We start from the raw sequence: 13851 nt of genomic DNA on the forward strand, positions 1-13851 counted from the left end.
GCTGGTGGCTGCGGTGGCGGCAGGAGGCTGCCGGGTGCCTGCCCGCTGCTCCTGCCCAGCTGGGCGCTGCCGGGAGCCCGTTCCCGGCCGGCCGGGGCCGCGGGGGGAGGCACGAGCTATATTTGTCCCCGGGAGGGCAGCGCCCGTCCTGCCTGACCTCTGCGGCGGGCAGGGCCCGGGGGCTATCTCGGCACCGCAGGATCGGGCTGGCGGCGGCGATAAGCGGGAGCAGGGCGCCTCGTCTCGGCTTCGGGACCTCCGGGCCCCCGGGCCAGGCGTGCGTTCGTTCGTTCGTCCGTCCCGCACCACCGACGCCTCCCCGTCCCCGGCGCTGCGGGGTGGCGGCTGCGGGGCAGGGGGCCGCGGAAGTGGGGGGCCGCGCAGGTCCGTGCAGCCCGGGGCTGGGCGCCGGGGCGGGGACGCACCGGGGGACGCAGAACCGGAATGCGGGCGGGGGAGGGCGGGGAGCCCGGCGGTACCGGGGCGGGGGCGGGGAGGGGGCGGAGCGGAGCGGCGCCGGGGCCCGGCGGGCGGTGGCGCGGGGGGCCCGGAGCGGGCCGAGGGCGGCGGGCCCGGTGCAGGTGAGCGGGCTCGGGGCGCGGGCGGCGCGGCGGGCGGGGCGGCGGGGCCGGCAGGGCGGCTGCGCGGGCAGCGGGCCGAGGCCGCCTGTACCGGGGCCGCCCGTACCGGGGCCGAGCGGCGCCGGCACCGCCCGGACATTGTCCTGGCACGGCCCCGCCGCGCCCCCGCGTGTCCCTCGCCCCGCACGTGTGTCTCCCCGTGCGTGGCGCCCCTGTGTCTCTGCCTTTGCCCTTGCCCTTGCGTTTCCCCCGCGCTGCCCTCCTCTTCCCCGTGCGTCCCCTGGCGTTACCCCCGCCCCGCGCTGCCGCTGCGTTCCCCCCACTGCTCCATCCCCCGCTCAAGCCCGGTCCTAGCACCCCGCTGCCCCCCATGGCTGAGCACACCCCCAAGGGCCCAGGTGGCTCTGGGGGGCCCAGGGCATCGTTACCCGCCCTCCCAGGACATCGCCAGGGCCCCCAAGTGGGTCCTGGCGTGATGCTAGTGTCCATCCCCATGCTTGCACGCACAGTGGGTGCACTGCATGCAGGGTGTCCTTGCGTGTCCCTGTCCCCATTAGTGCCCCCCTCAGCTTGAGCATGCCACCCTGCCCGCTGTGTGTCCCTCCTTGCAGCCATACCCAACAGCCCATCCTGAGACCTTGTTGCAGCCCATCTTCTCTCTGCAGCCGGTGACCTGCCAGGATGGCCGTGCTGGGGGGCTACTGTGAAGGCAACAGCTCCATTGCCCAGGTCTGGGTCCAGCAGGGCTTCCAGCCCTGCTTCTTCTTCACACTGGTGCCGGCCGTGCTGCTGAGTGTCTGCCTGCTGCTGGGTGCCCTGCAGTATGCCTGTTACGTCCGCTTCGGCCGTGCCATGGAGCCCAAGTACATCCCCCGCTCCCGTCTCTACTGCAGCCAGGTCCTGCTGTCCCTGCTCCTGGCCCTGCAGCCCTTTGGTGGGCTGCTGTGGCAAGCAGGGGGACCAGGACGGCTCTACGGGTACATGTTGCTGCATGCCTGCCTCTGGGCCCTCAGCTGGGGCTGTGCCATCGCCCTCCTGCAGCTGGAACACACGCGGGTGCTGGCACACGATCGGACTCGGGGCCACGGCACTGTCCTCCTCCTCTTCTGGGCACTGGCCTTCGCTGCTGAGAACCTGACCCTGGTGTGCTGGAGGAGCCCGCTGTGGTGGTGGGCGCTGGAGGACACCAACCAGAAGGTGGGCTGGGGGGCTGTGGACAGGGAAGGGGGATGAAGCCCTTTGCGGGGGGGGGGGGGGGCGGAACAGGGGGCTGCAGCATCGCAGTGCTGGGGTGTGGTGTGCCTGCTGTGCCCTGCCATACCTGGGGTGTGCATGCTCCCTAGCCCAGCAATTGCACATCCCTCCACACCCCCATCTGGCTCAGCTCCCGCTTCTGCCTGGCCTGGTCCCAGGCATGCAGAGGTGTGGGGGGTCTGCCTGCTCCCCACAGCACTTTAGCCCCCACCTCCCCCTAGGGTAGGGGTCCCCCAAGCCAGAGGGAACAAAGCCAGGTGTGACAGGGGGGAATGAAGGAGTCTGGGTGCTGCCTGAGGTTCTGTGCTCAGCCACAGCATCCTGCTGGGTGGCATGGGGTGTCCCCTCTCCCCTGGGTGCACTGCACCCCATCCCCATGCCCCGCTCCTTGCCTCCCTCAGCCCATACCCATCCTGTGCCAGGCTGGGCTGTGCCAAGGGCCTGCTGTGGCACCTGACCCCCTGCTCTCCATCCAGGTGCAGTTCAGCTTCTGGCTGCTGCGTTACATCTGCACGTTCATGCTCTTCATCCTGGGCATGAAGGCCCCGGGGCTGCCGCGCAAGCCCTACATGTTGCTGGTCAACGAGGAGGAGCGGGACGTGGAGAACAGCCAGGTAAGTCCCAGGGCTGGAGCAGTTTGGGGACATATAATCATAGAATCATTTAGGTTGGAGAAGACCTTTGAGATCATCAAGTCCAACCGTTAACCCAGGACTGCCAAGTCCATCACTAAACCATGTCCCTAAGTATCACCACATCTATGCGTTTTTTTAACTTCTCTGGGGATGGTGATTCTACTGCCTCCATGGGTGGCCTGTTCCAATGCTTGAGACACTGCCAGGGAGGAGTTGGGGACAAAATAGAAATACAGCTGCCCTGGGATTGGCATCATCAGGAGACCAGGAAGGAGCAAAGTTTAGGGCTGCCCAAGCTCCCTGCTGTCAGCAGGATGGGGCCCTGCCGGAAAGATGGAGTGGGAACCCTGGAAGGATGGGGCTGATTTTCTTGGTGGGGAGTTCCCCAGGGCCATTGCCAGCTGGGCTGGGGTGCCAGGCCAATGACCACTCTCTCTGCTCTCCCCCAGCCGCTCCTGCCCGATGCCAGCAGGACCACCTCTACCTGGAAGGATTTCCGGAGGAAGCTGCGGCTACTGGTGCCATACATGTGGCCGAGGGGCAACCACCTGCTGCAGGGGCTGGTGCTGTTCTGCATGGCACTCATGGGGCTGGAGCGGGCCATCAACGTCTTTGTCCCCATCTACTACAAGAACATTGGTGAGGTGCCTGGAGCTCAGAGTGTGGGGCTGCTCACAGCCTCACCAAGTGCTGGAGGCTGTCACGAGTGACCTGGGGGGCTGCAGGGACCTGGCAGGAGCAGGGTCCAGGGGCCCAGGGACCAGCACTGCGTGCTGGGGCTGGTTCCCATGGGGCACCTGGCGATGCTCCCTGCCCCTCTGCCCTGACCTTGCTACGCTGTCCCCAGTGAATGAGCTGACGGAGGGTACCCCCTGGCACACCCTGGCCTGGACTGTCTGCATCTATGTGGGGCTGAAGTTCCTGCAGGGTGGAGGTGCTGGTAAGGACCTGCCGGGAGGGATGGGGTGCCAGGGAGAGACAGCATGGGGCACATCGTGCTGGGACTGGGGTTGCTGGAGATGCCCTTATGCCCCCATCGCTGCTGCTCTCTCTTGGGAGCAGCAACCAGGGCTGGTCCCAGGTTGGGAACAGCTGGGGGGCCTTTCTTTCCCAGCTGGGCTTTCTGAGCTAGCTGCATGCCTCGGTGGTGCCAGTCCCCGCTGACCATCCCGTCGTGCCCTGCAGGCTCCACTGGCTTTGTGAGCAACCTGCGCACCTTCCTGTGGGTGTGGGTGCAGCAGTTCACCAACCGGCAGGTGCAGGTGCAGCTCTTTGCCCATCTGCATGGGCTGTCCCTGCGCTGGCACCTGGGGCGCCGCACCGGTGAGGTCCTGCGCAGCGTGGACCGGGGCACCAGCAGCATCAACAGCCTGCTCAGGTCAGAGCACACCCAGGGCAGGTGGAGGGTGGCCAGGCAGCTGCACCGGGCCAGGCTGATGTGCCATCCCCCTTTCCACCCCCCAGCTACATCGTCTTCAGCATTGTCCCCACCATTGCGGACATCATTATCGGCATTGTTTATTTCACCTCAGTCTTCAGCGCCTGGTTTGGCCTCATCATCTTTGTGTGTATGAGCCTCTACCTGAGTGAGTGGAGGCTGGGGTACAGGGGTGCTGTGCCGGGCTGTGGGGCAGCAGGCACCTGCTGACACAGCCCCCTCCTGACCACAGCTCTGACCATCTTCATCACCGAGTGGAGGACCAAGTACCGGCGGGACATGAACACACGGGACAACGAGGCCAAGTCCCGGGCTGTGGACTCACTCCTCAATTTTGAGACGGTAGCGTAGCCAGTGGGGGGTCCCTGAGCAGTGCCTGGCACTGGGGGGGCTGATCCAGGTGCTGACCCTGGCTCTGTGTCCTGCAGGTGAAGTACTACAATGCAGAGAGCTACGAGGTGAACCGCTTTAATGATGCCATCCTTAAGTACCAGGTACAGCACCCAGGGAGTTGGGGGGGGAAGGAGCTGAGCCTCATGGGCACCCGTGGGGAGGATGGAGCTCACTGTGGGTCTGGTTTGGAGGTGGCAGCATCCCAGAGAACCATGCCTCTTCCAGGTCTCAGAGTGGAAGGTCAGTGCCTCGCTGGGCCTCCTCAACCAGACCCAGAACCTGGTCATCGGCCTGGGGTTGCTGGCAGGGTCCCTGCTCTGCGCTTACTTCGTCACTGAAAACAAGCTGCATGTAAGACCGGTGCCAGCCTGGGCAGCCCCCTGCCCGAGGTGGGGCCCTGCAGCTGGTGGTGATGGGCACCTCTCCCCTGTCCCTTCCAGGTGGGGGACTTTGTCCTCTTCGGCACCTACATCATCCAGCTCTACACACCACTGAACTGGTTTGGGACTTACTACAGGTAAAGCTGGGAGCTGTGGGGGTGCCTGGGGTCCCCCTTCCCATGGGCACCTGGGCTGGGATGTGGCCCCCCAGACCTTTCCCTCTGGTCTTTGCCCCCTTCCAGGATGATCCAGAACTCCTTTGTGGACATGGAGAACATGTTCGAGCTCTTCCACGAGGAGCAGGAGGTGGGTGCCACCTTTCCGGACCCCGCTCCATGGCACGGCCCTGTGGTCCTGCCCTGGGGACAGGCTGGCTCTGAGCCTGCATCTCTCCGCCGGCAGGTGAAGGATGCGGTGAATGCCGGTGACCTGCACTTGGAGGCTGGGCGGATCGAGTTTGAGAATGTGCACTTCAGCTACGTGGATGGGTAGGGGGTGGCTGGAGCAGGGTGGGACAAGTCAGGCTGAGGCCTGGCACAGGGACGTGGGGCAGCAGAGGTAGCCCTGAGCCCCTCTCCATCTCCCTCTCCCAGGAAGGAAATCCTGCAGGACGTCTCCTTCACTGTGATGCCTGGGCAGACCCTGGCCCTGGTGAGAGCAGGACCTTGGGTGTGGGTTCACTGCTAGAGAGTGGGGGAAGGGGGGCTGGGAAGTATGGGGGTGAGAAGGACAGACCCCCTGATGGGGCCAGCCCTTCCCTGCCCAGCTCCTGGCCTCCAGCAGCTGGGAGTCTCTGGTGTCTCCAAGTCCCTTTACCTTGGCATGCAGGTGGGACCTTCGGGCTCAGGGAAGAGCACTGTCATCCGCCTACTCTTCCGCTTCTATGATGTGTGGGGTGGCTGCATCCGCATCGATGGGCAGGACATCTCCCAGGTGAGGATGGGAGGCCTCCAGGGAGCAGGAGGGGAGACACACCAGCTCCTATGGGCCTCACAACGCTGCTCAGTGCGGGCACTGGCATCTCCTCAGGGCAAGGGTGAGCACGCAGCCCCCACACCCCTTTGGAGGCTGATGTCTGTGCCAGGAGGGGGGTGAATGGCGTGACTGCAGGACCCCTGGGCTGAAACACTGGAGACTGGCTGGTGCTCCCCAGGAAGGGCCAGGGCACTGGCAGGGTCCCCCCACTGCAGGGTGGAGATGCAGCTGAGCCTGTGGTCCAGGGGGGATGCTGGAGCAAACACCCTGCAAGGAGTGGGGTGGGGGGCTCATGGCTGAGGGGTGGGATTAGGTTTTGGGGGGGGTCTTTCTTTGCAGGGGCTGTGTGTCTGGCTGAGCCCCCCCTTTTCTGTCTCCCCAGGTGAAGCAGGCATCGCTGCGTGCCCACATCGGGGTGGTGCCCCAGGACACGGTGCTCTTCAATGACAGCATCGCCAACAACATCCGCTACGGACGGATCCTGGCCACTGACCAGGAGGTGCAGGAAGCAGCCCAGGCTGCTGACATCCATGACCGCATCCTTTCCTTCCCTGATGGTGAGAACCCCGCGGTCCCCTCTTTGCCCTCCCCTACTGTCCCAGACTTGTAGCTGCCGTCACAGTCGTTCCTGAGTACACCCCTTGTGGGGACACCTGTGTGACCCTGTGCCTTGCTTTGCCGCTTCCCACCATCTTTCCAGGGCTAAATCAGCCCGTGGGCAGGGATGGGCTGAGGCTGCACCAGGCAGCTGTGTGGTCTCAGTAGGACCTCCCCATGCAGCAGGGCCCTGGTCCCCGTTCCTGTCTTGGAGGTCACCAGCACAAGCACTTTCCTGCCCTTGTGCCTGCAGGATACAACACCCAGGTGGGGGAGCGGGGCCTGAAGCTGAGTGGCGGGGAGAAGCAGCGCGTTGCCATCGCACGCACCATCCTGAAGGGTCCCCGCATCATCCTGCTGGATGAGGTAATGGCACCAGCTCCCAGCCCATCCTTGCCCCATTCTGCAGCAGCCCCTGCCCCAGTGGCTGCCTGCACTGCCTGCATCCCTTCCCCACGCTCTGCCTCTCCTGCAGGCCACGTCTGCACTTGACACAGAGACTGAGAGGAACATCCAGGCCTCCCTGGCCAAGGTCTGCTCTCACCGCACCACCATCGTTGTTGCACATAGGTAGGGACAAGGGGAGAGGGCTGATCCAGGAAGTGCTGAGCTCTCTGAGCTGGCCAACCCCCCCAGACGGGCACACAGGCCTGTCCTCCTGCTCAGGAGACGACAGCCCCTGTGATTATAGCTCCTTGCACTGTGCAAACCCCCTCGGACCCTTTCCCCTCTAAGCCAGAATTACCTCCCGGCCTTTCTTTGCAGGCTCTCCACTGTGGTGGGTGCAGACCAGATCCTGGTGCTCAAGGATGGACGCATCGCAGAGCGAGGGAGGTGAGCACAGGGCTCGGGCTCGGTGCTGTCTGCCCATGGGGAACCCTTCCCTGGCTCTGGGGCCAGCGTGGGACCCTGCACCCCTCCGCTCTCCCCACAGGCATGAAGAGCTGCTGCAGAAGGGCGGTGTGTATGCTGGCATGTGGCTGCAGCAACAGGTGGGGGATGAGGGCGACAGCAAGGAGCACTGCATCGAGAAGCCCTCAGGCAGCAAGAAGGGGCCATGAGCATAGCCAGGGCTCTGCTGTGACACTCACCGGGGGCCAGGCCCCCACACCGTCAGGGAACCCTTTGCTGGCTGCAAGCTGGGGCCCCACACGCCTCGGGAGCTGTAGGGGCTGGGTTGGACACTCCACTACATTTGTACTCTTTTGCTGTTGTGTAATTTCTTAAACCAGGTCCTTCCCAGCTCTGTGCCTGTGTGCTGTGTGCAGGGTATACATCTGCAGGGCTCCCCCCGGGGGGCTGCGCAGGGCAGGGGCAGGCAGAGTTACTGCCTGTGCCCTTCGGTCAACCAGCAGCTCTGCCACAGAGCTGAGCTCCTTGGGCTTGGAGAAGCAAGGTTGTCGGTGCCTGCCCCATCCCTGCACAAAGGGCTGAGCGTGGCAGGAGGCTGCACTCCAACAGCAAAGGAAGAAGCAGCACAGCTGGCACCTGCTTCACCCCCACGTGCCCCCCATCCTTGTGCCCCAGTTGCAGAGATTCACTGCTCTGGGCCGGACACCAAGCGACTGCTCCCCCAAAGCACCTCTGCATCTTGTGCTATGCTTTTATTTTCTCCCAAGCAGCACTTTGACAAGTCTTGGCATTCCCTCAGCCCAGCCTGAACCCAACTCCAGCCCCAGGGAGGCACTGCCAGCAGGTAACCCCCTCAGCCCTGTGCTGCTCAGAGCAGGACAGCACAGCCCCGCAGGGAAGCACAAGACAGCAGATGGGAAAGCAGCACTGCTCCGCGTGGCTGCAGACCCCCCTTACCAGAAGCCAGCAGGACAAGTCTACCCCCACCCAGGCAACAGCTCCTGCCTCTGACCACCAGCAAGGAAGGGCTGGCTGCAGGCTCAGGGCTGTGTTTGCCCGAAGGGGTTCTGTGCTGCTGCTACCCAGGAGGGGTTCCCCTACTGTATGGCTGGAAGGAGGGAGGCATTCCTGACCCAGCAGCATTAAAACGGGGCCCTGGGAGTTTAGGCCAGCAGAGAACAGGCAGCTGCAGTCCCCCTGTGCAAGTGACACAGTTATAATCGAGTCACTGCTAAGGTTACTTCTCAGTTAATGGCCCTTGTTAAATTAAACCAGAAAGGAAAACGATGTTTCCACTCAGCTTTCAGAATGGTCCTGGGCACCAGCCTAAGGCCCAACGTGCTCTTAAGCATGCAAACAGCGGGGGAGGCACTGAGGGCATGGGGAGTGGGGAAGGGGCTGCCTTCACATTGCCAGGAAGCCACACATTCAGACGTGCCATGTCCGTGTGAGACCATCCCAGCCCCAGCTGCTCATTGCTGAGGGGCTGGCATGGCCCCCCCCCAGAGCATGAAAATCCAGCCTCCCACTACTGCAGCAGGCAGCCACAGCCCGGCTGCACATATGAGCATGCAGAGATGTCCCTACGCCGCATTTCCCTCCAGGCTGGCTCTGCCCTCACCCCACAGTCCCAGCAGTGCTGGGACGTGACCATGGCAGCTGTCGCTAAGTGCACGCCGTGGGCTGCTGCTTGCTTTGGTCACTGTGTGCTTGGCCTCGTCCAACAGTCTTCACCTCTTCAGGAGCATCAGCAATTTGCTGCACCGATTTTATACAGGTACTAGGGTGAGGTGTCAGCATGTGTTTGGTGGCTTGCTTACAGCCTCCAGGGAGATGAACTGTCCCTGGTGAGAGACTCTTGTTGTCAGTGTCCAGGCAAGAACCCCATGGCATCCACATGGGAGGCCAGAGCTGCTCCTTCGGTCACGAGTGGAATCCCATGTCCGCTGGCACACCCTGCCTCGCCTGCCTATGACATGCTGCAGTTTGATGGCTTTGAACCGTGTGCCTGGAATGGGAAGCACACAGTGAGCAAGGGAAGATGGGATGCCCTCCCCTGCCTCTGTCCCGTAAGGGGGCACATCCAGTGCCTGAGTGCCCAGGGCTGCGTGTTCAGCAGTGATGCTGCCGCTGCCCCAGGCCAGGCTGCTTTTCTCCTGGTGAGAGAAGTGACCATAGACAGAGGCCAGAAGCAGCAGAACTCAAGGAGGCTCTCTATGGCACAGCCAGGACAGGATCAACCCCACCACAGTGTGGAGCCTCACTCACCTGCCGCTGTGACTGCTGGTACTCTGCTTCGCTCGCTGACAGCGCTTGGGCCAGTGCCAGATCCTCCTCCTCCTGTGTGCTGCTGGGGACAGCAGTGCATTGTGTGCCTCGGGTCCCCCGAGCTCAGTGGCCCAGCACTCAGAGCCCTTTGGGGTGGCAGGATCTCCTGTCACCACAACCCCCCAGGACAGCTAAGGGCAGGGAGCAGCTGAGGATCACCCTGAACAGACCAGGGGCTGGGGAAGGACCAAAAGATCCAGCTGGGGGCTGGCAGCCAGCACCCTGGGCCAAGAAGAACCATATTAACTCGTCTGTAAGACAGTGCTTTTAGCAGCACCAGGCAATGTGCCCAAGGGTGTAGGCTCCCTGGTGTCCTCTGTGAACACCCCTACTCCACCTCTGTCAGGCTCTAACCACGCTCATCAGCTGACAAGTGGTCAAACAATGGTTTGCCCTGCTCTGTGCTGTCAGTCACTCTCCCCTCCCAGCACCCCGGAGGGCCTACTTGCTGAATAGAGCTCTGTGATGGCTCTGGACTCTTCCTTTTCTCCCCCATCAGCCACACAGAGGCATCATCCCAAGCCACATGTTGAGAGGAACGTCATCCCAGAGCCACATGATGCTTCCCCAGGGAAGATCTCATACACAGGCTTGGGGCGTGACACCACGTGTCCCCAGGCCATACCTGGGTGGCTGCACTGAGCTGCATGCTGACTCTGCCAGGGACATCTCCAGAGCTCGCTGCAGTGCCTCTTCCTCACTCTGAAACAAAACATCTTGTCACCAGCTTGGCTGAGGGTGGCAACAGGCAGCCCTGAGGACATGCGGCAGGTACCGTATTGTCTGGCCAGAGGTAGGTGCATGTCCCCTCTCCAAGGCCAGACACAGCCAAAGCGAAGGCCTAGGGCCCAGCACAGACTGGCAGTGCTCTCCCCCTGCCCAAGGTAATGCAGCTCTGCCTGCCGTGCAGGGAGCATGCTAAGAATACCAGCAGGAAGCGGCATGCAGTCTCCTCCTCCTCCACCCTTGGTTTGCAGATCAGACAAGACAATGCCCAGGGTCAACAGCCAATGTGTTTTGTCCCTTTGGGGAAAGCTGACCATCAAACACAGCTGAGAGGTGCCATTCGCAGGTACCAGCACAAACGCTGATGCCTCTCCAAGCACCTGGGATCCCTGTTTGCCAGGGAAGGACCAGCTGGGGAGCACCACAGCCACCAGCAAAGCATGGGTTAAAAAGCAGTTGCTGCAGTAGCTCCTCAGGGCACAGGAACCATGCAAAACCCACCCTAAATGCCCAGGCCAGGCTACTCACCAGTCCATTCTGCAGCATGACAGCTGGAGGAGAAATGCTTCGAGTCTGTGGTGCAGCTGCTCTGCCTCCTCTGCAAACAGGAGAGAAGCTGGATTATTGTCAAGGCAGGGAGCCCTGGTAGGAGTACACATCCCTGCTGATGCACGAGAAGCAGAGAGGTGCTGGTCCTGCATCCCACAGGGAGCCAAGATGAGCCTGGTTGTGCCCACCTCAGAATTAAGAGTCGGGTCAATCACCTTACCTGGCAAGGGCAGGAGAAGAGGGGCTGTCTGTTGGCCGGGCTGCTCCACTGCTCATCGTGGTGACTGTTTTGGAGGAGGATGCCTGGGCTCTGGCCACTGCAGCATGCCTAGGACAGACAGGACACCTGTGAACAACTGTTTTACTATCACGAGCCATCCCTGGGCACTGAATACCAGAGAGATGAAGCTGTATGAGCAAGACACCTCCCTGGCTCCCTGCTCCTCTTCCTCCTAAGAGTACCCATGTTGTGGGTACTCAGCTACACCCAGGAGTTTCAAGTGCTGTTTCTTTCCTCAGAACACTGTGCCAGGATAGGCAGAAACCACCGGCTACAGAATGCGGGGCTGGGCAGAGAAGCAAGAGCAAAACAGCTAGCAGGTAGTGCCAGCAGCTTTTGCTACAGGAGGGACAGACTGTCTATACAGCTGTGCTGACTCTAAAAACTTTAATGCTGCTGGACGACACCCCAGCGCACAGGGCAGGGAGTGTGAGAACACAGCAGTCCCAGGCAACAGGTCAGGAGGAGCCAGGATTCTTCCGTCACTCATCTGGCAAGCACAGCCCCATCCCTGCCAGCCTGTCCCCAGGCCCTCACCCTGCTTTGGAGAGGGGATGCCCTGCTCCACTGCAGTCGTGGTCCAGGGGGTGCCGGTGCTTGAGGCAGTAGTTCTTGTGGCACTGGTTGCAGATCACCTTCATCATCTCCTTCTGCTTGCAGCCAGGCTTCAAACACTTGTTGGTGAAGATCTGAAAGATGACACGGCAGTGGTGAAAAGAAGCATGCCCTGCAAGGCCAGGGCTGTCCCTTGCCTCCATGCCAGGCCCTGGGCAGTGACCGGCTTTCCTCACCAGTGCCTCTTCTGTGGGGCTCTGGAGTTTGTCTCTGAATACTAGTTTTCTTCAGACAGTTTATTAGTAATTCACTAGTGCTTCAGTCTCTATAGTGAAGGGTCTCCACGACCACAGAATACACAGCAGGAGAGAGACCACCTCACCTAGGGACTCCTGCCTGCCCTGCCAGGGCAGTGCGGGCAGCCCAGAGCCCTCCAGCTGTTGCTGGGCTAGAATCCTGCAGGGCCAGCTTCCTGCAGCAATTTCCTCCCCTGGCAAGACAGGGCAGCTGATTGCATCTTCCTAACGGCAGCATGCTGTTTCCCATCTTCATATCCCAGGTGGCTGCCCAGCCCCACTCCATCACTACCTCAGCCCCAGACTCACACCACAAAGCCCTACACATGCACACACCTCCAGCTCAGCAACCCTTCCTGCCCTCAGCCTGCGCAGAGGCGGCACGAGCAGGGCTGACTCGTGTGTGGTTTTCATCCCACCCCCAGGCTTTGGCAGGGACTCAGCAGAGCTTAGCAGCCACATGGAGAGCACCAGGTTCCCACCTTGCGCTTGCGCTGTGCGGGGTCCGACTTGCAGTCACGGTCAATGTGCTCACCCACCACGACATCGGGCATCTCTCCCCGCCTCACAGGGACCGGGGTGTTGCAGAGGGGACACACAGGGACCTGCACATCCTGTAGAGTCAAAAAAAAGGGTCTGGGAGCTGGCAGCTGGGCAACCTCAAGTGCTGTGCGGTCACCTCGCTCCTTCTCAGGATCTGCCTGCCACAGCTTGCACAGCATCACCTGCTGTGGGAGATCCCACCCAGCACCCCCCAAACAGCTGAGCTGCTTCTGACCTGGCAGGTGTGACAGGCACGGGCACAGGCTCTGGGATGGGAAGACAGCACGGCTGGGAGATGCCCAAACCGTTTCACCCAGTGGCACAAGGTGGGGTGGAAGTGTGCGGCACCAATAGGTATCCTGGATTTCAGGGACACCTTCAGACTTGGCACACGTCCCAAGGGGGATTGCCCAAGCGACAAAAGAAGTCGCAAATTATTCTGATCCCTGGCCGGGAAAGCTCAGCAGCTCTGTGTGGGAGGCTGGATTAGACCTCCCCTCCGCCCTCACCTTCTTGTAGGCAGAGGTGCAGTCATGCTGGGCGTAGGCGATGTGGTCGGTGCAGAAGATCTGCTCGCAGGCATCGCACTTCAGGGGGAGGAAGTCTGGGAGCAGGGAGACGCCGCAGACACAGCCCGTTGAGGCCGGCGCTTGCCGCCTGCGGCCCGGCCCCCCCCGCCTCTGCCTTCCCGACGGCTCAGCCCGGAGCCACGGCAAAGCCGGGGCCGCTCCCCTCTGCCCCCAGCTCCCAGCACGGGAACAAAAGGGCTGCGGGTCCGCAGCTACATCTCCAGGAACCCCTCGGGCTCCTCCTTAAAACACCCCCTCCCCGGGTTCAGGAGCAGCATCCCGACACCACACCGAGCTCCCCGGGGGCTGCCAGCCTCAAGCCCGAGGCGGGAGGCCCTCCCCCACCCGGGGCAGCCGCTGCCGTGAGCCCCGGGGGGCAGACGGGCCCTCAGAGCCCCCCACCGCCGGCGGGTCCGGGCTCCCTGCCGGGTCCCGGCCTTGCCGTCCCTGACCGATAGCCGCCGCCCGCGCTGTCGCCCGGGGCAGAGCCGACACCCGGCTCCGCCCCGGCGGGGCGCCCAGAGGCCGCGGCCGCCCCGCGCCCTCCGCCAAGGGCAGGCCGGGCGGCACGACCCGCCCTTCACCCCTCGCCACACCGGCGGGTGCCGGCCACCGCCCCGCCGCCCCCCTCCCCTGCGGAGGCCGGGCTACCCGCGCCGCGCCGCCCAGGCCCCGGCCTGCGCCGCCTTGCCCGGGCGGGGAGCAGGGCCCGGCCGCCAGGTACCCCCCCACCCCCGGCGCGGCCGCCGTCCCTCACCCAGGCGCTGGCAGGCGGGCCGGGAGCAGTGCGCGCCCAGGTCCGGGAACTCCATGGCGGCCCCGGCGGCGGCTCCCGCCGCGCCCGCTTCCGGCACGGCGTCACACGGGGCGGGGACAGCACCGGCCCCGCCCCGCGCGGCG

At 63.2% G+C, this 13851-nt stretch overlaps 2 protein-coding genes across 6 annotated transcripts; one reads left to right on the forward strand and one right to left on the reverse strand.

Annotated features, from left to right (window-relative positions):
• Positions 1-240: 240 nt before the first annotated feature.
• ABCB6 (ATP binding cassette subfamily B member 6 (Langereis blood group)) lies at positions 241-7495 on the forward strand. Of its 4 annotated transcripts, none has more exons than XM_055812209.1 (20): positions 244-384; positions 1247-1778; positions 2312-2449; positions 2920-3109; positions 3318-3410; positions 3656-3848; positions 3935-4056; positions 4141-4250; positions 4337-4402; positions 4527-4652; positions 4742-4818; positions 4924-4987; positions 5084-5169; positions 5275-5332; positions 5510-5614; positions 6039-6213; positions 6507-6619; positions 6729-6823; positions 7019-7087; positions 7188-7495. In XM_055812209.1, exons 2-20 carry the CDS (start codon positions 1263-1265, stop codon positions 7312-7314), a joined length of 2523 nt encoding a protein of 840 aa, XP_055668184.1. In that variant the 5' UTR covers positions 244-384; positions 1247-1262; the 3' UTR covers positions 7315-7495. The 4 variants fall into 4 exon arrangements, 3 of the variants coding, with proteins under 3 accessions (XP_055668187.1, XP_055668184.1, XP_055668186.1); XM_055812211.1 differs by lacking the exon at positions 244-384 and adding an exon at positions 506-581; XR_008748427.1 differs by lacking the exon at positions 7188-7495 and having other exon boundaries at positions 241-384; positions 6437-6619; positions 7019-7061.
• Positions 7496-7838: 343 nt separating this feature from the next.
• Positions 7839-13850, reverse strand: ZFAND2B (zinc finger AN1-type containing 2B). 2 transcript variants are annotated; one of them, XM_055812241.1, is made up of 9 exons: positions 13709-13850; positions 12892-12986; positions 12322-12453; positions 11526-11677; positions 10929-11036; positions 10688-10757; positions 10059-10135; positions 9374-9455; positions 7839-9113 (listed from the first exon to the last, which is right to left on the reverse strand). In XM_055812241.1, the coding sequence occupies exons 1-9, from the start codon at positions 13761-13763 to the stop codon at positions 9075-9077; spliced, it is 810 nt and encodes a 269-aa protein (XP_055668216.1). In that variant the 5' UTR covers positions 13764-13850; the 3' UTR covers positions 7839-9074. The 2 variants fall into 2 exon arrangements, with proteins under 2 accessions (XP_055668216.1, XP_055668218.1); XM_055812243.1 differs by having other exon boundaries at positions 9374-9452; positions 13709-13838.
• Between the last annotated feature and the right edge of the window lies 1 nt (position 13851).

This window comes from Falco peregrinus, chromosome 8, assembly GCF_023634155.1.
Source record: "Falco peregrinus isolate bFalPer1 chromosome 8, bFalPer1.pri, whole genome shotgun sequence".
In the NCBI taxonomy this organism is placed as follows: domain Eukaryota; kingdom Metazoa; phylum Chordata; class Aves; order Falconiformes; family Falconidae; genus Falco; species Falco peregrinus.

Coding starts and splice junctions, on each gene's coding strand:
- ABCB6 (XM_055812209.1), top strand. CDS start 1,263: ATGGCCGTGCTGGGGGGCTACTGTGAAGGCAACAGCTCCATTGCCCAG. Junction 2,450..2,919: donor GGGACGTGGAGAACAGCCAG/GTAAGTCCCAGG, acceptor GCTCTCCCCCAG/CCGCTCCTGCCCGATGCCAG. Junction 4,403..4,526: donor ATGCCATCCTTAAGTACCAG/GTACAGCACCCA, acceptor TGCCTCTTCCAG/GTCTCAGAGTGGAAGGTCAG.
- ZFAND2B (XM_055812241.1), bottom strand. CDS start 13,763: ATGGAGTTCCCGGACCTGGGCGCGCACTGCTCCCGGCCCGCCTGCCAG. Junction 12,454..12,891: donor GCACCTCTGCCTACAAGAAG/GTGAGGGCGGAG, acceptor TTGACTCTACAG/GATGTGCAGGTCCCTGTGTG. Junction 9,114..9,373: donor ACCAGCAGTCACAGCGGCAG/GTGAGTGAGGCT, acceptor TTCCCATTCCAG/GCACACGGTTCAAAGCCATC.